This window comes from Drosophila takahashii, chromosome X (genome assembly GCF_030179915.1).
Source record: "Drosophila takahashii strain IR98-3 E-12201 chromosome X, DtakHiC1v2, whole genome shotgun sequence".
Classification (NCBI taxonomy): Eukaryota; Metazoa; Arthropoda; class Insecta; order Diptera; family Drosophilidae; genus Drosophila; species Drosophila takahashii.
The window spans coordinates 12,957,350-12,980,553 of NC_091683.1; the positions used below are offsets into that span (position 1 = coordinate 12,957,350).

General features: G+C 40.5%; 5 protein-coding genes across 6 annotated transcripts; 4 read left to right on the forward strand and 1 right to left on the reverse strand.

Annotated features, from left to right (window-relative positions):
* Positions 1-360: 360 nt before the first annotated feature.
* Positions 361-4,601, forward strand: LOC108055517 (uncharacterized). Its single transcript, XM_017138885.3, has 2 exons — positions 361-1,107; positions 2,711-4,601. Exons 1-2 carry the CDS (start codon positions 924-926, stop codon positions 4,141-4,143), a joined length of 1,617 nt encoding a protein of 538 aa, XP_016994374.2. The 5' UTR covers positions 361-923; the 3' UTR covers positions 4,144-4,601.
* A 199-nt stretch (positions 4,602-4,800) lies between these two features.
* On the reverse strand, positions 4,801-8,639 carry Pdp (pyruvate dehydrogenase [acetyl-transferring]-phosphatase 1-like protein, mitochondrial). The gene is made up of 4 exons (XM_017138888.3): positions 8,146-8,639; positions 6,602-7,103; positions 5,261-5,828; positions 4,801-5,204 (listed from the first exon to the last, which is right to left on the reverse strand). Exons 1-4 carry the CDS (start codon positions 8,257-8,259, stop codon positions 4,952-4,954), a joined length of 1,437 nt encoding a protein of 478 aa, XP_016994377.2. The 5' UTR covers positions 8,260-8,639; the 3' UTR covers positions 4,801-4,951.
* Positions 8,640-9,127: 488 nt separating this feature from the next.
* Positions 9,128-11,472, forward strand: Rab39 (RAS oncogene family member Rab39). The gene is made up of 2 exons (XM_017138889.3): positions 9,128-9,556; positions 10,531-11,472. The coding sequence occupies exons 1-2, from the start codon at positions 9,449-9,451 to the stop codon at positions 11,077-11,079; spliced, it is 657 nt and encodes a 218-aa protein (XP_016994378.1). The 5' UTR covers positions 9,128-9,448; the 3' UTR covers positions 11,080-11,472.
* A 161-nt stretch (positions 11,473-11,633) lies between these two features.
* Tom40 (Translocase of outer membrane 40) lies at positions 11,634-15,638 on the forward strand. 2 transcript variants are annotated; one of them, XM_017138886.3, is made up of 5 exons: positions 11,634-11,969; positions 12,246-12,534; positions 12,728-12,990; positions 13,691-14,108; positions 14,557-15,638. In XM_017138886.3, exons 2-5 carry the CDS (start codon positions 12,321-12,323, stop codon positions 14,694-14,696), a joined length of 1,035 nt encoding a protein of 344 aa, XP_016994375.1. In that variant the 5' UTR covers positions 11,634-11,969; positions 12,246-12,320; the 3' UTR covers positions 14,697-15,638. The 2 variants fall into 2 exon arrangements, with proteins under 2 accessions (XP_016994375.1, XP_070074901.1); XM_070218800.1 differs by having other exon boundaries at positions 12,301-12,534.
* Positions 15,639-20,781: 5,143 nt separating this feature from the next.
* Damm (Death associated molecule related to Mch2 caspase) lies at positions 20,782-22,330 on the forward strand. Its single transcript, XM_017138869.3, has 6 exons — positions 20,782-20,850; positions 20,903-20,995; positions 21,162-21,245; positions 21,311-21,557; positions 21,619-22,039; positions 22,139-22,330. Exons 1-6 carry the CDS (start codon positions 20,809-20,811, stop codon positions 22,215-22,217), a joined length of 966 nt encoding a protein of 321 aa, XP_016994358.3. The 5' UTR covers positions 20,782-20,808; the 3' UTR covers positions 22,218-22,330.
* The last annotated feature ends 874 nt before the right edge of the window (positions 22,331-23,204 follow it).

A 23,204-nucleotide genomic window follows, 5' to 3' on the forward strand; every position in this document is an offset into this window, starting at 1 on the left:
TGATCAATTTCAACGACTCGAATTCTCAAACATCTGTGATTTGTTGATACACTTTTCGGCACTAGCAACATATGTTCTTTTTATTATTTTTCATGAATCTTGAATTTGTTTTGAATTTTAACATGTAAATAATAACTAAAAATGTACTCCTAAATTTGATTTTATAATAAAAAGATACAGCAATTCAACATTTCAGAAACTGTCCCGAATGTTGAAAAACTGATTACATTTATTTATATATTGATAGATGTGGTTTTCAATCTTAACAAGATATTAAGTTACAGAAATTCAAATTTCCGGATTCAAAGTTGGGCTTGTTGGAAGTAATATATGATTTCATGGAAATATTTGCCATATCATCACCCTTTCTAGTTCCCTCGAACAAATCACAGCAAATAAAACAAACGAAGTAAATAATTGCTCCAATAAAGAAAGGACTCTTGCGATTTCGTGACTCGTGACTCTTGCAAAAACCCGTGACTCCAAAGCCAAACGCCAATTGCGCGATGTGCCATCGCTAGCGCGAAATAAGCAACGCCAAAAAAGAAATAGAAGAAAAGCAAAGCAAGAGCATCAAGTGCGAAGAAAATCGGCACAATTCGAATCAATCGCCGCGGACGAGGAGCAGATTCTGGAGGAGATTCGTGCGCCGAGGAGCCTGACCACGGAGATCCTGCCCAGCGGCACACACTCGCTATCCTTGGCATCGAGTGTGCGTGAGTGTGTGCGTGCGTGTTCCGTGTTCCGACACCCCAGCCCCGAGTGTGTGTGGGTGTTTGGCCGTGCGAGTGTGTGCGTGTGCATCTCGTCGAGAACGAAAGTCGCTCTTTTCCTGGGTAAACAAAAACAAAACAATTGGATGTGAGCAGCAGGATCATCGCCCCATCAAGGACTAGCAACCAAGGAGCAACAGCAGAAGCAACATGTCCTCGTCGACGTCAGAGCGCAAGCGCTACCACAAGGACAACGCGCCCACGGACGACATCCTCACGCTGATCAACCTGGTGCGCCAGAACCCGGCCCTCTACAACTACAAGCTGCAGCCGAACCAGCGACGCCGCTCCGACGTCCTTAACGGCTGGCAGGAGGTCGCCCAGCAGATAGGAAGTGAGTGCCGAGTCCTGGCGGGGATTACCGGGTTCCTGGAACCCGGAATTTACTCATTCCGGAGTCACTTACCTTTGAAAGTAGTGGAACTATGGGTAGTTTAGATAGAGGGAGTGCAGAATCCCATCCAAAAGTACTTTAGATTATCCTTTTCTAAGGTTTCATATGGGAAATTATATCCTTAAAAACTACTTCAAGATTCTATAGATAGCTCGGTTTCCATTGCTTATAATCTTAGATCAGAACTTTAAATAATAGATTAATTAATAATAATTATTATGTTCTATTATTTTGACATTTCTTAAAGTATTATTATTATTTACTATTTATCCCAATTCCCAGTGCTTATAATCTTAGATCAGAACTTTAAATAATAGATAAATTATTAATAATTATTATGTTTTATTATTTAGAAATTTCTTAAAGTATTATTAATTTTTACTATTTATCCCAATTCCCAGTAATTATAATCTTAGATCAGAACTCTCTATAATAGACGAACTGTATTTTTAATAGATTCGAAAATTATTAAGTTTTATTATTTAGAAATTGCTTGAGATATCAGTTTTCTTATAAGCACCTTTAAATTCCATTGTCAGACCTTTTAATAATAGAATAACTATATTACAGTATCAGATTTCTTAGAAGCCCCTTTAATTCCATAGTTTCCCATTGCCTACAGTTTTATATTTCTTAGAAATTCCTTTAAATTCCATAGTATAATCCAATTGGTTATGCTCTTATATTAACACTTTAAATTATAGACCAACTATATTAACAAAATGATTGGTAAATTATTAAGTTGTATTATTTAGAAATGGCCTAAAGTATCAGATTTCTTAGAAACCCCTTTAAATTCCATTGTTCATTATTTATTCCAAATAATAAGGGGTAAAATCTTAGTACAGACCTTATGTAGATAATAATAGACTAACTATATTGCTAATATATTATTATTTTAAAATTGCTTAGAGTATCATATTTCGTATAAACCCCTTTAAATTAAATAATTTTTTCCAATTGGGTATGATCTTAAATCAACACTTTCAATAATAGACCAACTATATTGTAAAAAGATTGGTAAACAATTACGTTTTATTATTATAAAAATGCCTAAAGTACCAGATTTCGTAGAAACCCCTTTAAAGTGCATTATTTATTATTTATTCAAATTCGCAGTGAGCATAATCTTAGTTCAGAATCTGAACTGCAGATCTTTCAATAATAGATTAATGTGAATTATTTTGAAATGAAAGTATCAGATTTTTTAGAAATCCCCTTAAATTCCATTATTTATATCTGATTTCTTATAAACACATATTTTATAACAATTGTATTTCGAGAAAAAAATTCATTTGTAAACGGATTATGAACTTTAGACCTTTTAATAATAGATTAATAATTAAGTGAATATCACTTTTCTTAGAAATCCCTTTAATAATGGAATTTATTTGTCTCCGATTTCTTATAAACACATATGTTAGTGTCGTATTTCGAGTAAATTCATTTGTAAACGGAATCAAGTATTTATGAATCCATATCCCACCAATTATAAACAATTCCCGAATGACTTCTAATGAATTTTCCCCCCTCCTTTTTCCAGACAAGTACACCGTGCAGGAGGTGCGTCGCAAGTGGAAGAACCTGCGGGACACGTTCCACCAGTACCGCCTGCGCACGCCCAAGTACATCGAGGGGCGTCTGTCCAAGTGGCGCTACGCCAAGGAGCTGGACTTCCTATCGACGGTCTACCAGCCCAAATTGAAGTCGCACCGCAACACGCAGGGCGGCTATGAGGCGACTAGCGGAGGAGGAGGAGGAGGAGGTGCCATTGGAGGCACTAATAGCACCAGTTTGCCCATCGGAGCCATGCTGCATTTGAAACAGCACGACGACGAGGTGGACGACGACGGGCAGTCGGATCACGACACCGCCACTCTATCCTCGCACCACGGCGCCTCTCAGATCACCTTGGTCAGCGACGAGGCGGAGACCTTCATCCTGACCGCCTACGAGGAGGGCGTCTCGGATGACACCGTCTCGCAGCATCACCATGGTCACCATGGCCACCACCAGCAGCACCACCACCACCAGCCGCACCACCATCACCATCACCACCACCAGTCGCAGCACGACGGCAGCATCTCGAGCATTGAGCTCTCCCAGATTGCCCACGATGACGATGACGACGATGAGGATGAGGATGGCCAGATGGACATTGTGAAGCACGAACTGGACGAGGACGGGGCCACCGGGGCGGAGGTGGACTACGAGGAGGTCTGCCTGTACGAGGAGGCCAGCGGTGCCCATGTCGACTGCGAAATGGGCGTCGGCGATGCCGTCGACGGCGGTGAAAGCGATGTGAGCCACGGCAAGGGCTTTCACTATATCGACGCCCACGAGTTCTGCATATCGGACATCGAGCCACCGCAGACGGTTCGCTCCAGCCAGCAGCATTTCGCGAGCAGCGGAGGATCGGGCAATGCCTCGAATAGCGTGCTCGCCGATGGCAAGCTCAAGAATCTCACGCTGGTCACCACCACAACCTCCTCGTCGTCGGCAGCAGGTGGAGGTTCCTCCAATCGCCACGACTCCGCCACGCAACAGATATCCCTGGTGGATGTGACCGAGGCGACCAGTACGAGTGTGACTATCTCCAGCACGCCGGCCATTTCGCTGAATGCCGCCACGGTGACCACAACGCCGGCGGCCGCCCTCTGCAACACCACATCCTTCTCGTCCACGCCGACGGCCACCATTCTGCAGCTTCCCTCGCTGAGCTGCAACTCCAACCAGCAGCCATTGGCCGTCAGTGCGGCGGCCAGCAGCTCCAACAATCTGGTCAAGGAGGAGGAGCTGCATCAGCAGCAGCAGGTGGCCCAGGCGCTCGCCAAGCGGGATGAGTTGGATCTGTTTTTCGACTTCCTCAAGAAGAAGATGCAGTGCTTCAGCAAGACGCAGATCACGCACATCCAGATGGAGTTCCTCAACTGCGTCAGTCGGCAGGAGGCCGCCGAGCAGGAGGGCAAGGATTAGTTGCTTAGTTTTTTCCATGTATAGGATTAGGACGCGTACCGTTTACCAGTTGGCTTTCAGTTAGCTTTACCCACGAAGACCCGGAACCCCGAATCCCCCTGCACCCGCCAATCTATATATATATATATACAAAGCAGCGTTACAAACCTTTGTAATTGAATATAAATGTAAAATAAATCGATTCTCGAAAGAAAGTTACTCCAATTCGTAGGATTCCGTTGGTTCGCCCCCCTTTTAAAGCCCAAACTAAAAGTTTTTTACATCTAAACCACCACAATTGGCATAATATAGTCTAAAAATAAGAGGTTTTAAATTGAATTAGAGTATATAAACTACTAAAAGATTGTTTGCATAATTTTAAACCACATAATTACGATAAGTACTTGCTTTAAACAACAAGATTAGCTATTTAACGAGATCACGAATTATTTGAAAATAAATATATATGAAGAAACTCAGTCAAGGCTTTTATTTCAACTGTTCCATTAAGGGAAAACCCGTTTTTGGACCCTTTTTAAAAAATTCCTATTTGAAAAAGCAAAAAAATATGAACAAAAGAAACAAATGAATTTCTGAAAATCCTTTTAAAAGCATATTCACAACTACCCAAGCTATAAATAAATGAATGAGAATACCCCCTTAATAACTCAATTTGCATAGATAATTTCGCTTTCCGCGTGCGATTTGGATTTATTTGGCGCGGCAGTTGTCCGAGGTCCGTTGGCGAATGAAACAAACTTAAACGCAACACTTAGGCTAGTTAGGCTGAAGGTTAGTGGCTCGCTGGCTGGTTAAATATACACGGAGATCACGCTACCGGCGCAGTGACCCCCGGATCTGCATCCGCATCCGCCTCGCCCTGCAGCTGGGCAATGTGCTCCGAGTTGAAGTAGATGACGGTGATGGTGATGTCGTCGCGATACAGCCGCACCACATCCTTGGGCAGCGTCAGATAGTACGAGATCTTGGAGTGCTCAATCCCATAGTCGGTGGCGCCCAAGGCATGCCGGATGAGATGCGTGGCCGCGTTTTGATCCACGGGCTTCCGTGTGAGGCCAGCTCTATAAAAAAATCATAAATCAGTGGATATCAAGATTAGATAGTCAGGAACACCCACTTCCGTTCGGCCAGCTGCTCGGAGATCTGCTGCAGCGTTATGTCGCCCTCCGGCAGGCGCATCGGCTCGAGGATCTTCTTCGAGTTGATGTGCTCCCCGACCAGGCTGACCACCTCGCTGGGCGAGAGGAAGTCCCACAGGCCGTCGCTGGCGATGACTAGAAACTTGTCGCCGGGCCCCAGTTCGTGCCGCTGGACATCGGGGCGGGCGGTCAGGTACGGCGGCGTGTAGTAATTGGGGGCCATCGAGTGCTCGCCGAACATCGGCAGCACCTTCTGCTGCATGATGTCCAGGGACCACTTGTAGCGGAAGTCCCCGAAGGCACGCAGCGGCGCCAGCTGGCTGAGCAGCCTCCCATTTCGGATCACCGTCTCCTGCTCCTCCTTCGGGTGCTCGGCCAGGATGCGCCGCACCTCGGACATGTTGTCCGCGTTGTGCTCGCTGTTCAGCTTCTTCGGCTGCCACTGCTGCGTCTGCGGATCGAGGACGCCAAGCACGGCGCCGCAGTCACCCGTGCTGGCCACGTGCAGCTGGAGGCCCTCGATGTGCACCAGACAGGCGACGGCTCCTGGAAAATAATATATTAGTTATTTATTTAAATTGGTTTAAATTCCAGAGTCTAATTTTGGTAGGTAAATCCAGACATTTGTTAATTGGACAGTCAGATCGGAATTATGGGAACAAACAGAAGATAAAACAACGATTAAATTAAGCAAATATCTGCTAAAATGGGTAAGTGTATACGATGCAGCGGCTACCTTGTAAAATTTATAATTAAATATAAATATATGGTAAAATATAAAATAATATACATCACCCTCCGGAGAGTGCAAAAAATATTTAATATTCAATATTATTAACCAGTAAATATTAAACGTTTTAGTTTAAGCGATGCAGCGGCTGCCTGTAAAATATGAATGCTGCATCGTTTACAGACCCATCTATTTTTGACTACATTACCCTCGGGATAGCGCAAAAAATATATAATAAATATTATTAACCAGGAAATAACAAACGAGTAAGTGTAAACGACAGACCCATCTATTTTTGACTACATCTCACTCCGGATAGTGCAAAAAATATCCGTATATTTAAATATTATTAGCCAGTAAATATATTATTAAATAGTATAATATAGTGTAAACGATGCAGCAGCTGCCTTGTAAAATATGAATGCTGCAACGTTTACAACCCAACTATTTGGCTACAAATATCCACATTTCTCAAGCTTATTAATCAGGAAATAATAAAAAAGGAAATTGTAAACGATGCAGCGGCTGCCTTGTAAAATACAATTGCTGCATCGTTTACAACAGGTCTACTCTTAACTTCTTCACCCACCGGAGAGCGCTACGCTCATGGTGCGCACATCGCTGCTGGCCAAGGCCTCCTCGGAGAGATTCTCGTCCAGGTGGAGGAAGGCGTTCACCAGCTCGCTGGACACGTCCCGCTGCGGCGTCTCCGCCAGCTGCTTGATATACTTGACGAAGCTGGCCTCGTAGAGCGGCTTGATCTCGCTGACGAAGTCCACGTTGTCGTTGTGGCACTTGAGGAACGACTGGCTGCTGCAGCCCTGCTTCATCTGCTCGCGGAGCACCTGGCGCGGCAGGGTGGCCGCCGAGACGTAGCGGAGCAGCCGCTTGGACACCACCTGGCCGCAGGCGGCCCCCGCATGGCCGTCGAAGATGCCGCAGATGAAGCCGTTGCGGTGCAGCAGGCTGGCCTCCGTGCGCGAGTCCTCGCAGGGCGAGTTGGAGCCCAGCTGGTTCGTCTCATAGCTGCGGATGATCCCCTCCACTGGGAAGTTGTAGACGAACTCGTTCTCCCTTAGAACTAGGTTAACCTGTGGAGATAGTTGGTATTATTATTGGTCCTTTGGCTCTGGCGGGGATTACCACTGTTCCCATGTTTTTCAGGTGATTAAATAAGTAAGTGTTAAATGAAATGCTCTATTCAAGAAGCTTTAACTTGGTAACCCTACTTCGCGTCAATAACGAATGTCAAGTGAACAAAATTCTTGTGAAATGAAGTGTACCTAGAAAAATGCCACATTTTTAATTATCATACTTTTTTTTTTTGTAAATTGATGAGGATATTTTAAGTACATTTGTTAAAGTCAAGTTAAATTTTGATATAATTTTTTTTTTAATTTAAATACTGTAAACCAGTAGGATAACTTTTTAAGTTAGGTACAAAAATGTACCTATTATATTATATGTTATATTCTGTATTTATTTTGAAATATGTGTATAAAATAAAATATATACATATAAAATATTGAATAAAGGGCGCGTTTTTAGAGAGTTTACTGTACTTTCTGTAGAGGTTACCAGAGAGGTGAAATATATAACGAATAATATAATACATCCTAGGTACAAATTATGGTAATAAACAAAGTATTATCCTTTTAGAATAAGCAATCCCTAAAACTGATATTAAAAAAGAGAGAAAAATATGGATCCCAGATGTTATAAAAGATTCTGTTAAGAATTTTAAAGGAACAGAAGTACTAGTTATAAGATAAGGTATAGCCAATCTGATAATACTTTTAAAGGGGCTTAATCTTAGAAGTTCCATCTATAAGGTATTAAGATTCCAGATCCTTCATCTTACGGACATAATTGGGCTTTTTATAGGGATCATCAGTGATTTTTGGTGTATTCCAGATCTTATATTATAAAAGATTCTGTTAAGAAGTTTAATGAAACTAAAGTACTATTTATCTTTGGGATATCACCAATCTTAGTTCTGATAATTCCGGTAATGGGATTTAATCCTAGAAGTACCATCTATAAGGTAGATCCCAATTGGAAATTTCATGGGGACTATCAGTGGTTTTAGGTGTATTATCAAAAGGCTTTAGTTTTACCGATTCCAGATCTTACATCGTATGGACTCAACTGCGGCAGTTGCGGCAGCAGACGCAGTGCATTCAGGCTGAACTCCCGCACATTGGATCGCACGTAGTTGGCGGCGTCGTTCAGCACGAACTTGAACATCTATATGGCGATTCTATATGCTCTCGCCCCGCTGTGGCTATAATTAACGGTAATAATATTGGTTCCGTAACCGAATCGGCGGAGGAGGAGGCGGAGAAGGAGGAAGAGATAGAGGAAGAGAAGACGGAGACGGAGAACGAGGTGGATTCCGTATCCCGAGAATCCGGAGAATCCGGCTGATCTACGGACTCCGGCTGCCGGCTGCTGACAAAAAGAAGCTCTTGTTTTCCGAGTGGCCGGCGGATTGTTGGTACATTTGTGTGCTGTGCGAGAAACGAAACGGACAATTTCCACGGAAAACAAACGTAAAATGAAAATACAGTGCGTACTAGCGATGGTTTTTTTTTGCGGCACGAAAAAGCACGGACACGAGAATGACAGTTTTCTCAGGGCACAGATGATACACAAAGCATATGAGTTTCCTTGATTTCAAACTTGAAAATCGTCTTTCAGTAATACATTTTATTTTTATGTTAAGTGTTTTATTTACTTATTTATATATCAAATTTAGTCCATCGTGTCACGAAGAAATCACGGTATTTTCCCATCTCTATCTCGTATTTACAATCGAACAGCTGTCAGACTGACAATTGGGCAGCGTTGCCAGAAAGCCATTAGCCGGTTACCGATTTCAAGCCAAATCTAGCTACTTTTTGTTTAAAATTTAAAAATTATAAAAAAAGGTATTAAGAATTTAACAGCAGAAATGTTTGCCTTGCCGGGTTTTTAACCCATTAATGTCCCAGTTTCCGATGACTTGCAGAATGTACTTATTTAATTAAATCTTTTTCTAGCTATTTTTGCTGATGGCTACTTTTTAGCTTCCTATCGATAGCTTCCGCCCGCCTGGCAACGCCGCCTTTATCACACACACACGCACGCACACACTCACGGGCTGGCATGAGAAAAAAACACAAAACAAAACAAAATTCAGAGGCAGCTGAATTCGAATTCTCGAATATTTATAATTTAACAACCACCGCCGACGGCCGGGAATCGAGCGTCGCGCAGCCAGGAATCCAGGGAGCCCGACAAACCATCAAATTGCTTCGGAAACCCAGAAAACCCAAGCAGCAGCAGCAAAACAGCGATTTGCGTCTCAAAGTTTGCGAGAGACAGGTGGAAATTGAGATACTTTGCGGACTCACAGATAAATCCGTGAATTTCGCCGCAAAGACGACATTTCGCCATGGTGGAGCCCATTTTCGAGTATCAGTTTCGACTGATTTTAATCGGCGACAGCACCGTGGGCAAAAGTTCGCTGCTCAAGTTCTTCACAGACGGCAAATTCGCCGAGGTGCGTATTCTGACCACTGTGCGTGTTCGTGCGGCCCACTGTGCGATCGCCGTGTGGATGCAGTTAATGTGTTTATTACATAATTAAGTGACTGCACTGGGCAAACAGCAGCAAAAAAATAGACAAAGGGAGTGGATTTTCAAAAGATGCTGTCTTAGTCACCTTGTCAGTGTGTGTGTAAAGTGCCTGTGTGTGTGTGCGTTCGCCTGATAAAGCAGGCAACAACAACACACAAGGGCCAGGGATGCACCGCAAACTAGGGCGGGCAATTCAAAATTCAAGGAGATATCACCAGAAAATAGTTTCGAAAGTAACAAAGGGAAATTCATTTGTAGAAGGGAATTCTAAAATATGTAGTCAATTTTGATAGTTAAGACAGTTAGGGAAAAATAATGAATAACTTGTAATCGGAAGATATCAGTAGTAGAAAGTTATAAGTGCAAAAAAAATCATTTTTGAAGTACATTGAGTTGGGAATAATACATTAATAATATCAGTTTTGGTTATTATTGGTATTTTTATAGTGAAACTGGTATTTTTAAAAAGTTATCTGAAGTATTGAATTAATTGTTTTTTATTAAGATTGGAGTAATGTTTTTTAAGAACATTGAGATAAAAATAATAGATTAATAATACACTTTTTTGTTATTATTGTGAGTCAAGTTGGTTTAAATATATATTATTTTATCTAAAGTTGAGTCAATACTTTTTTAATTTCAATTTAAAAAAGATTTATAAATTCATATTAAAAAAATGTTTTTTTTTCTTTATTGAATTTATTATATGTCCTTTGAACAATCACTAAATAGTACACCTTAACTACAATAATATTGTAAATACAATTTGATAAATATTAAAATGAACAATATATAAGATAATACTGTATTTTCTGAAGACTGTATGTTGCCCTTAACATATTTTATAGATTTACTTCATTATCCTCTTAATAAAATCCCATTTTCCTGCCCTTTCAGTTGTCTGATCCCACGGTGGGCGTCGACTTCTTCGCCCGCCTGATCGAGATGAAGGACGGCACACAGATCAAGCTGCAGCTGTGGGACACCGCCGGGCAGGAGCGCTTCCGGTCGATCACCAAGTCCTACTACCGCAACTCGGTGGGCGTGCTGCTCGTCTACGACATATCGAATCACGCCAGCTTCGAGCACATACCGCTGTGGATGATGGAGGCGCAGCGGCACATCGAGCCCCACCGCCCCGTTTTCGCTTTGGTCGGCTGCAAGCTGGACCTGATCAACGCGGGCGGCCACCGCGAGGTGACCACCGAGGAGGCGCAAAAGTTTGCCAAACAGCACGGCCTGCATTTCGTGGAGACGTCGGCCCGTTCCGGTGCGAATGTGGAGGAGGCCTTCCGCATGGTCACCCAGGAGGTCTACGCCCGCATCCGGTCGGGCGAGTACAAGGCAGAGGACGGCTGGGATGGGATCAAGTCCGGTTTCTCGCGGCCCAATAGTCTCGACTTCAATCTCGTCGTCGCCGAGCCGGAGAAGTCATCCTGTTGTTGATTACCTACCCCACATCTTTTATTATTTTTTCAATACTGTTTGTGTACATTGATTTGTATCGTACCCCTCCTTTTTCCCCCCTGAAAAACTACTTTGTTGACTCTTTTAATCTTGTTTAATCGCCTAGTTAAGCTGGAAAACCAAAACAGTTACGTATATTTGTACAATGCGTTTTTTTTTCTAATTACCTTTAGTTTCGCTCTTAAGTTAACTTTTAGTTAGGTGACTCACGGAAATTAGTGGTTTGTTTCGTCCCAATTATTCGAGAAATACGTAGCGTAGAGTTTCTGTGCTCCTAACTCATACAACACATAACTCCACATACACAAATGCGAACGGAAAAGCTATACATATACTTGAAACTTGAAATATAAACGTTTTTATTAATACGAATCGCCTGGCAATTAATTAGGGGATGGTATTTAATCTAATCGGCATGGAGATAATTATGCACTTTCATAAATGTTTTTTTTTTGTTCTTTTGTCTGATTTATTTCAACCAGGCAGTCTAGAAAAACCTGTCAAAAACGTAGCACCTTTAAATGAATACTTTTTCGTTGTAATTCGTTCGGAGCCGTGCAAATAGAGCTATTTTTAAAATTTCGAATAAATACTCGTTTTAAAAAACGCGGCAGTCTGGCAACTCGCGGTGCGCCGCACATTTCTGGCCTATATTTTTCTACAAATTCCTATCTTTTTGATTTTTTTCTGCATCACATTTGATTAAAGGCAACCCAGAAGTCTTGAAATACATGCCAAAAAACTTAGAAGTGGCGATTACTTTTATTTTTCTACACCTTCGTAGTCGTGCTCTAATAATTTTTTAAATTCCGATAAATATTTAAAGTCGCGAACGTCTGGCAACCGCGCAAACAACCACAAACCATCTGGTAACTCTTGTCTTTTGTACCGTGATGAAATCGCTTAGGGTATTCCCTAAAGAGTTGAATTGCTTAAAAACTTAATAAAAATAACATGTTTTTTAAAGCTTACCAAATTTCTATTAAGTTGTTAAACTTAAATTTTTAATTATTGTTTAAACTAATATAAAAGAATTTTCATGACTCAGCAGCTGAATTTGTAATGAACAGCTGATACGATTCAACCACCGTTTCGGGAATACCCCAATCTTTTTTCGCCGCCTATCGACTATCGTTCTTCGATAGGTCGAGACAAGACATAACACCGATATAGAAACGTGTTGGCTTTGAAATTACATAGATTACATCGGGACTTTCGAAATGGGCAACGTGCTAGCGGCTTCCTCCGGCGCCCCAGGCAGTGGCGCCTCCAATCTGGGCCTCGGCCTCCCGGAGCCGGCCACCCTGCCCTCCGAATCCGGCTCCCCATCGGGCTCCTCCTCGTCCGCCGGAGGCGCTGATTCCTTTGCCGCCGCCAAGGATGCGCCGCTCGAGAATCCCGGCACCGTCGAGGAGCTGCACAAGAAGTGCAAAGGTACGTGGACTTCAGTCAGAAAAGGCCGCCCGTTCGGCAAAAACCCCCCCCCGAAAAGCCCTCCGCACCTCTGATGACATAACCTACAACATGCGAGAGCGAGACGGCGCATCTGGGGGGTGCTTTTCGGGGGGTTCGTTGGGAGTATTGTTATATATTATGTATTATGTTTACTATTATCATCCTCCCGCAGACATACAGGCCATCACCTTCGAGGGCGCCAAGATCATGCTGAACAAGGGGCTAAGCAACCACTTCCAGGTGTCGCACACCATCAACATGAGCAATGTGGTGCCCAGTGGCTACCGCTTCGGGGCCACCTACGTGGGCACCAAGCAGTACAGCCCCACGGAGGCCTTCCCCGTCCTCCTGGGCGACATCGACCCCTCGGGCAACCTCAACGCCAACGTTATCCACCAGTTCTCCGCCCGTCTGCGCTGCAAGTTCGCCTCGCAGGTGAGTTCTGGCGGGGATTGGGGCTCAGGAGGAGCTACACTGCCAGTCTTGTATTAGCTAAAGAGCTTCCCAACAAGGTTAATGACTTCGTGATGCCAAAAAATAACCAATAAGCATCTGATTAATATGATTATGCTATAGAATGAGACAGATACTTATAAAGATGATAGAAAACCAAACATAATATGTTTAAAGAAAGCTGTTTCAAAGAAATCAGCTAATGAATAGGATTATCTATATTATCATTAGGATTTATGGTATATCTAGTATCTAAAATGCACTTTCTATTATGTACATTAGCCTTAAATATAATTTATTTTAATACCCAACTATTTCTTATGCTGTAAAATGAGGCATAAACTTATAAAGATGATAGAATAACAAGCAAAATATTATTTAAGTAGGCAGTTTCAAAGAAATCAGCTAAAGAATAGTATTATCTATGTTATCATTACGATTTATGGTATATCTAGTATCCAAAATACATTTTCCATTATGTAGAACAGCTTTAAATATTTTTTTAAATATTTTGTATATTAATACCCAACTATTTCTTATGCTCTAGAATGAGGCAGACACTTATAATGATGATAGAATAACAAGTAGTTTCAAAGATCCATTTTTCATTATCCACAACAGTTTTAAATATTATTTAAAGTATTACTCATATTAATACCCATCTACCTCTAATAACCCACAGATCCAGGACTCCAAGATGGTCGCCTCGCAGCTGACGACCGACTATCGCGGCAGCGACTACACCGCCTCGCTGACGGTGGCCAATCCGAGCATATTCACCAACTCCGGCGTGGTCGTTGGCCAGTATCTGCAGTCAGTCACTCCAGCCCTCGCCCTGGGCGCCGAGCTGGCCTACCAGTTCGGCCCGAACGTCCCCGGCCGCCAGATAGCCATTGTGTCCGCCGTGGGCCGCTATACAGCGGGCAACTCGGTGTGGTCGGGGACCCTGGGCCAGAGCGGCCTGCACGTGTGCTACTACCAGAAGGCCAGCGACCAGCTGCAGATCGGTGTCGAGGTGGAGACCAGCCTGCGCATGCAGGAGTCCGTGGCCACGCTGGCCTACCAGATCGATCTGCCCAAGGCGGATCTGGTGTTCAGAGGTGAGTGTTTCTGAAGGTGAACCCCTTTGTGGTTAATAGAATTTTTGGCATATTTAAATGTATTTTATCAGATTTATTTAATTGCAATTTATCTATTTACTAAGAAATGTCTTGATTTTGTTATAATTTATACAAAATATTAGCTAGTACTTATAAAGATAGAATTTTTGGCATATTTAATTGTATTTTATCAGATTTATTTATTTTCCATTTGTCCATTTACTAAGAATTATCTTGATTTTGTTATAATTTATACAAAATATGATTCTATTAGCTGGCAAGTTCTTATTAATTAATTAATTAATTTATAATTTGTATTATTTAAAATTGTTATTAATTTAGCACACAGTGAGATGGCTTACTTTTCAATTTATGCCTTTAATTACAGTATCCATAAAAATGTTATTTTTTTTTTATATCAATTACTCTAATGTTCTACTTCTTCCAGGCGGAATCGATTCCAATTGGCACATCTCCGGAGTTTTGGAGAAGCGCCTTACCCCATTGCCATTTACGCTAGCCCTAAGCGGACGCATGAACCACGTCAAGAACAACTTTAGACTCGGCTGCGGGCTGATGATCGGCTAGGCCGGACCTTTGCGCAGCCAAACCCTACTTCAGCCTCAGACCCCAAGCACACACACTCATCCATTGTAACTTTTTCACATCATCCGCTAACAACAAGAAGAACAACAACAACAAACAAAGAGATATATATAAATCTGCTAACGAACGTTTGCGTTTACGTTTTTTATGATGATCTGTCGTTTGTCGTGTGTATAGAAAGTATGCCTTGCATCCCGAAAAAGGCGGCCTGCGGGGATCTGGAATCCTATGGAATGGCTTTTATTCTTTGATCCATTATGTTACCAGTTACCAGTGTGCCACTGTTCGTCGTCCGTTGTTAATCGCCCAATTTTCCCCACTGACAGAGTCATAAACGCGGAGTTGAAAATACTAAAGAGAAAAATATTCCACAATTATTATAAATTTCTTCACTCAACACAAAATACACACACACACACATCCAAAACTACAACAAGAAACTGTCACTGTACATTTTAAGTTGCTTCCTAAACGTACGCATTTATTTAGAACAACCAGCTATTTCCTCAAAACAAGCTAAAACATTAAATAAATGAAAAACCAACAAGCAGAGACAACAAGTAATAAATGCGTATGAAATGTATGTTACAAGCTATCAAATTGGTAACAAACTGCTTTAAGTTTATAATTTATAAATTTACAATTAGTTCTAATAACAAAAACTTTGTTAAACCAACGTTTATTACCTTTATGGCGTGCAAGAATTAGGCAGAATTCAATGAGAGACGGCGCCGAAATGTTGTGAGGGGAAGTAAAACCAAACAAATCAAACTCCTAAAAAATTAAAAACCCAAACAATATGTTAAACATGTGAAATAATTAACTTACTTTGTAATTTACCCGTTCCCAAACAAGAACCATAAAAACAACAAAGAAAACCAGATGATAAAATAGGTTTTAGAAAAAATAAACAATTTAAAGAAATGTCTTCGAGTTTTCATTTATTTTAAGTTTTTTTTTTCATAATTTTCCAGATATTTCCATGTTATCAGATGGGCCGCGTTCGTTAATCAGATTGGAGTTGTCTGATTAGATAAGAAATCACTCTTGAAAGTGTTGCAATTTTTTTTTTATCACTTAATGGGTTAAATAGTTTTTGATAGATAAGTAATTTGTTTAATTTCTTTTTTACAAGTTTATTTGTATATTTTATATTTATAATCGACATTTATTAGTAGAATTACGCAGCAGAGTAAACAAACCTTATAGCACTTTTGGAAATGAAACTTTGTATATCCAAAAAGTTGGATTTGATAAGGAATTTGAATTAAATTGAAATGGTTTTAGTGTGAAATAAACGTGAACTAGATTTGATTTGTACGTGTAATTTTGTGAAAAAATTATTTAATTTTTTTTTAATTATTAGAAGACATTTTTTTATTTTTTATTTTTATTAATCTTATTTTTTAAAAAGTTTTTCGAAATAATTATTTAAATTTTTAACTTTTTTGGCTGTATTATATTATTATCTATATTAGTCTTAAATGAAGGGGTTTTAGTTTTAAATTTAAATCTTTTACAGTTAAAGATTTTAATGGGTATTCTCTTGTCAGATTCACCCATTGATACCCTATTGTTATGACAACAACATACAAACTTTGTTCAATCAGCCATAGAAGCGATTCGGTTGTTGTCGTCGCTTTGCAAGTGCAGCAGTGGCAATATTGTTTAGATAATAAAATGTTGCCACACTCACACACAACACACTCACACACACGAGGTGCTTTCCCGCTTTTCCAGCTTTCCCCGCTGTCTATCAAAACGGTTTTTGCTATGCACATTTTCTTTTCGCCTTTCTCCCCCTTCTTTTTGCCAAATGCAATTTGAACTTTGGCAAAAAGCGGCCGCTTTAGCAGAGTTCTCCCTTCGCAACCCCTTCCTAACATCATTCCAAACCCCTTCGCAACCCCTTCCTCCCCTTTCCTGGCCATGCCATTTGTGCGATAAGCAGGACAGCGACTTTCATATTTTGTGAAATTTTCAGCGTTTCCTTTTCCCCCCAGAGAAGCACCATTCCCATGTTAGTTTGTGCACATAGGAAAAAAATAAGTCTGTTTTTAACAGGGTTTAAAGACGCTTCTAAATTTAATATTTTAAAATTATATGAATATCTCATGATAAATATTAATATTTTTTTATACTGCAGTTTACAGTGATTTTTAAATTTATTTTACTATAATGCTTTTTTTTTTTTTTTTTTCTTATATATTCTGTATAAATTAGCTCGCGAATTCTTAAGCACTTTTCTTGACATTTTTGAGAAATATTTATGAAAAAACAGGAAATACGACTGTTTAAGAGATACATTTTTCCAGTGTTTGTATTATGTAAGCCGCGAAAGCTGTTTTCCAATTCAATTGTCCCAAACCACAGACTCCACTCATGGCCAAGACAAAGGAAATTTGTGTCGAAAGAAGAGCGGACTTGGCCAAGTGGGGCCCGGCCAAGCAAAAACTCATTAACATATAAAGTAGCCGCCGAGCGAATTGCGCAGACAAATCTGGTAACTAATTACGCAACAGACGTCCAGAGCCACCGAATCCCGACATGGCTCATAAGGCAGGACCTCGAGAGGAGGAGCTAAGCCAAGTGCTGGCCAAACGGTCCTGCTGAAGTGTTTATTCGCCTTTTCTCTAGCTGGTCAAAAAGAGGAGCTTAGCGAGTAATTAGCAGCTCATCCCCATTTTTTCCAAGCTCAAGATTGCGATTGGGGTGAGGGGACTCTAAAGTTAAGTCAAGAGAGTGTTATTAACTATTTTGGCTTTAAACTAAAATACAGCTTGGAGTGGGGAAATATGAGAGATACTTTGTACTAAAGTTTAAAAATGAATCTAATATGTAAGTTTTACTAATTTTCCTAAGAAAATCAAAGGTGTCTAAAAGTATGCAGAAAAAATGCTTCGGAATGCATATATAATATATTGTAGCATACTTTAAGGACCTAGTGAAATCAGGCGAATCATTTTTTTACCACCTTTAAATGCAAACACAGTATCCATTGCATATTGCAATGATGCGAATTTAACCCCTTTGAAAGCCGGCAGCATTCTCGTCAGTTGTTTGCTCAAAACAAATTACAACCAGAGTGAGAGAAATTAATGAACTTTAAGCCGGGCCAACAACAACAAGTAAGTGCGTGAGCAATTGTCTTTTGCCAGTAACTCAACTCCATTCGAGTGGGTGTGTTGTATGCTCGGCATATTTACGCCAACTTTAGTTATTTGAATTACGTGACTTCGGCAACAGTTCCACGACTGGCTCGACTGGCCCCCCCTTTCGCCGCCCATGCACACGTGCACCCAAAGCTTAAACTTTGTGCAATTTTTTAAGCACACACAGGGAGCAGCATGCGTACTACTTACTTTACCCATCCGTACTATCTACGTCCCTTGATTACAGATGCATGTTTAAGAAGAAAATGTTGCTCGGGCCAGGGGATTCGTTGGTTTATGTTTATGGTGTTGTATCAGTTTCTATATTTATAAAGCAGACTGATTTTAATGGTGGTCGATAAGTGGTTAATGTGGCCCGAAGCTTCCTAGGGATATAGCCATCGATTATATTTCATCTTAAAACAGATTTTAAATCTCTACATTTATTTATTATTATTTTTTTTTGTTTTTCAATGTATTTAAAATTCTAAGCCTCATTAAAATATATCTTCAACTGTGTTTTTTCTGGAGCAAGGCAGTGTAATATATAAATTATTTTCTTTTATTATAGAAAGTTTCCCATCCACAGGAAAATTACTTTATGAGGATTTTTTTTTTCAATATATAGTATGTATGGAAATGTCAATTTCTTAGGATTTTAGGGTACACCATAAAAAGGAAAGTTTCTTGATCTTACATAGTGTATTATTGTATTTTACTATTGCAAGTTTTTTACCTCCAGACTTTTCCTTCTGGCTTTTCCCTTTCGCTGCTGTTGTTGTTGTTGCTGTTTTTGCCTTTGAGTTTTTAGCCTTAAGCCAAATAAGTGTTTTAGCCGTCATGCAGGAGATAGAAGAAGGAAGGACATGGGTGGGGTTGCCAGGGGGGAGGGGGGCGGCTAAGACTTGAGACATGGACTTTGGCGTCGACGTAAACGTTGTTGCAAAGGCACTACCAGCAGCAGCAGAAGAAGAAGAGGAACCGGAAGTTGCCACGACAGCTGCAGGAAACTCTAACTCACTTACACAAACAGCCAAAGCGCGCACCTTTCAAGCATGTGTATGTGTGTGGGTGTTATTCTGTCTGTGTGTGTGTGTGTCTGCCTGGCCACGTTTGTGTCTGTGAATTGTTGAAAGTTAGCAATAGATTTTTAACGGAAGTTGCACATGTGCGCACGTGTTCTCCCAAAAATTTCTTGGCCCCCGTCAGGACCACGCCCCCCATATCTTTCTCCTCCCTTCGCCCCACCTACCCCTTTTTTTCGGCCACACCACAGCAATTCATTCGTCTTCTCCTGCCCCACAAAACCAAAAAAAATATTCGGCTTAACTCTTGGCACGTTGTAATTAAGGCTTTGTCCGTGTGCGTGTGTGTGTGAGTGTGCAGGGGGCGGAAGGCGATGGGCGTGGCACATCATCATCATTCAAGCGCAGCAAAGATTAGACCAACCGATTATTGCCTTCTACACAAAAATCAATTGTATATTAGAAAATGTAGTATGGCTTAATATTATTTAAATTTACATACGATCTTAAATTTTCAATATTGTTAACAAATTAATAAACAAATAATGTTGTATTATAATTAATTTTGATTTGGTCATTTCAAAATATTGGCAAAAAAAAAAAAAATTTTACCAAAAACCCAGATCCCAATTTTCCACAAAAAAAAAATTCGTTTTTTGACCGTAGCAACGGAAATATTAAGCCAAATATGGAACTCTCTCTGAACTCGTTATTAAATTTCCAATCGATTGGCAATTAAACCTGGCCATTTTTCTTTTTTGCCATTTTTCGCAAAAAATCATGATGTTACATGATGTATAAAATTTAAAATACTATCTTTTCTCTCGGTGTAACGCAACCCCCTCCCTTGTAGCACATCTTCATCTTCTCGACTTGAATTCTACACGAAGTGATTCTTCTACTTTCTGGCCGCGATTGCGTGTGCGCGTCTACTTAACGAAAATTTATGTCTCTACTGCCGCTGACATATTTACCACTTTAACACTGCTACTCCCTGGGATTCTCCTCCTTTTCCTGCGGTTAAACCAATTATGAGGTTTCGCCATCTTTAACCCCTCTCATCCAGGGAAGCGGGAAAAGGAGAAAAGAGTGTAATGGGAGCATTTTCTTTTTGCCGAATTTCCATTTTCCCATTAAGATTCTTTGGGGTGGTGGGACTTCTGGTTGTGTCAGAGCAGCCATATTCGGTGTAATTTAATGGAAAAATCGCTGAAGATCCGGCGGGTCGGTTAAGCAGCTTGTAATGCATAATGAAGGCGAACTGATGCCATCGCAGCAGCATTGCTCATACGCCTATTTGTCACTCGTTAAGGAGGCACAAAGGGGCTGAAAGGGGGCGTGGCTGTCTGCTGTTTGTGAAATGTGCGACACCGTGAGCAGACAGAATCCGGACTTAAGTCGGTTCCCATTTGTGCCTCAATTAGTTCATAAACCTGACAGCGACAGGCGCCATCTGGCGGCAGTCAACAGCACTTGCGCAGCGTCTTCTTCTTCCCCATATGCACATTAATGTGTGGTGTATAGATATATCAAACAACTATATTTATACCAATAAATATATTTATATGCACACTCAGAAAATGAATCGCCCTGAATTTTAGAAAATCGCCTATGGATTTGCTTCACTGGCGATTTTTTTCTTTAAAATAAAAAAATTTTCTACTGGTAAAGAAAATTTTCTTCCAATTAATCAAAATTCATTAAATTCAAGAAATATTCCAGAAATATAGAAAAAAATCGCCAGTAAAGCAAATCCATAGGCGATTTTCTAAAATTTTTTTTTGAGTGCATAATCTTTTCATGTGACATTGATATTTAACATTTAACAGTTGAGTTGACAACTCTTAAAAAGCTTGCGATAACGCATGCTTTTCTTGATAAGAATAATCGCTGAGAATACACAAATTAGTCTTAGCAATGGACACGGAGCAGCAAGAACAGCCGGCGGAAAATGAAGAGGTGCTTAACTCAGGAGGAGAGAGCTGATTGCAATAACATATATTTTTTTCAGGTCCAAGAAAATTCAACGGAAGAAGGTGAGGCGCCCAGCACTGATGGCGAGTCCTCTGAAAGATTTCAGCCTGCCTCAATGACCTTTAAATGGGTAAGCATTATCTATAGATAAGGTTTTATTTTTAATTTTATCAACCGGAAATTCCCGGGAATTCCCCTTTATAGCGAACATTAATAAGCATTGTCCCCAATGATCTGATTACAAATTAAAGCTCATTATATCTTGTTTTTTTTAACAAATGATTTCTTTTTTTTAGGACGGTGAGATTGCGGAAACAATTGTCGGTGATGGAAAAGAACCCCCCAAGGAATTCCAACCTTTTAGTATGGTTTTTCAGGTCGTGAGTATATATTAAATATTAATATATAATAATTACTATAATATAACTAAAAATGCCCTTGAAAGGATGCTGTCGGGGAGATAGTCTCCAGTGCTTCAGTTCCACTGGAAGCCGCCTATGGTCCTCATCCAAGATTGCAGCCACCAATCGTCTGCATATTCAATCACACTTTCCATGGGAACGAAAAAAAGGTACGGCATGGAAGCGAAAAGGATGTCGAAGCGTTGTTCAAAACCTTCGGCAATCTAAAATGTCAGGTGGAAGAAGTTAAGGATCCCAAAAAATCCGACATTAAGGAGAAAATTGCGAATTGTGAGTGGCTAATGCGATTAATATGGATATTTTCGTATTAATAATTCTAATGATATTACAGTATCTCTAAAAAATTTCAACCACCTGTCTGGTGTGGTCATCGTCATCTTGAGCCATGGCGGCCGAAAAGAGAAGATCGAAACGTGCGACCAACAATTTTACGACTTGGATGACGATGTTCTGTTTCCACTCTTCAGAAATAAAACCCTAATCGGCAAGCCGAAAATCCTAATAGTCCAGGCGTGCAAGGACTACATGCATAGACTGCAAGCGGATTCTTCGATAATTGATCCAGTTCACTCATACTATATCAAATGCTACAGCACTTCCGAGGGTTTGCAAAGCTTTCGCCACACACTTGAGGGTTCGTTTTACATACAAGCCTTGTGCAATGAAATGGATCAACATGCCCTTACCAAGGACTTCAAGGCAATTGTTGAGGATGTAAACGTGAAGGTCCAAAATGATTGTGAAAAAACCGGGTAAGTTTTGAAGTCGGTGAAACTCTGTTACTCTCATTATATAACTGTATTTGTATTTTTACTGAATATTAATGGTTATAATATGTTATCGTTGTACAGAAAACAACAAGTACCAGCAATAACTGTGTCAGCATGGACACCATTCTGCTTTGGAGATTATGTGGAGCACGTTTCTTAGAGGATTGGATGGCGGATTTATAACAAGAACACTTTCTCCATGCAACTACACCTGACAACTACATTTTTCTGTCGCCTCTTCGGAGGAAATAAAGAACAAATGGATGACTAAGACAGCCTGTGTTTATCCAAAGGATTTATTATTATTTTGCTTGCTTCTCGGCTTAGGAACTGCATTTGCATTTGCATTTGCAACTGCAGCAGTCAGGTAATAAAACACAGCACGCAATGCTTTGTGGATTGCCAAATTGCTGGGATGAAGAAGTTCCCTGGAGCTGTGGACAGCAGCCAGTTCATAAATAAATGCCTATTGTGCACATTTGATTCATGGATTAGGTCAGCAGATAGCTGAATTCAAGGCAGCAGATAGTGCAGTACTTAGAGATAAAGTAATTAAGGAACTTGATCAAAGGTATATCAAAATATAATATATTTAAATAAATATGTATATATTTTTTAAATATGCTATAAAGAAGGAATTTTTATTTGTATCACTTTTTCCATGAAATAACTAAAAAAAAATGCATAAACCTTAAGTAATTTTCTTTACCTTTTTTGGGCTCAATTTCCCTTCCCCAGGCAAAAGAAAATAATAATTAAATATGCTCGAAAGGAATTGTCGCACAAAAGGATCGTAGAGAATAAAAATTTCTGCTGCATCATAAATAAATGTTTATTGTGTTCAAACATTGATTCATGGGATGATGTCGTAATGGATTCGACGTCTGCATGTCCTTTGGCTGCCATCGCCTCCTCATCCTTTCGAGGGAGTGCGGTGGAAAATTAAGATTCAATTGTCTGCATTCAAAGTTGTCAATGTTCATTATCAATGGAACAAACGTATCGGGCGTAGACGTGGATATCGATGCGCCCTTCGTCCTGAGTCCTTAGTCCTTTGTCTTTTGTGTGTGCCGAATTTCGGGTGGGCTGGGCGAGTGTGCGTGTGCTTATCTGGGGGAACAGTGGCTCCTAGCTATAAAGGAAAAAT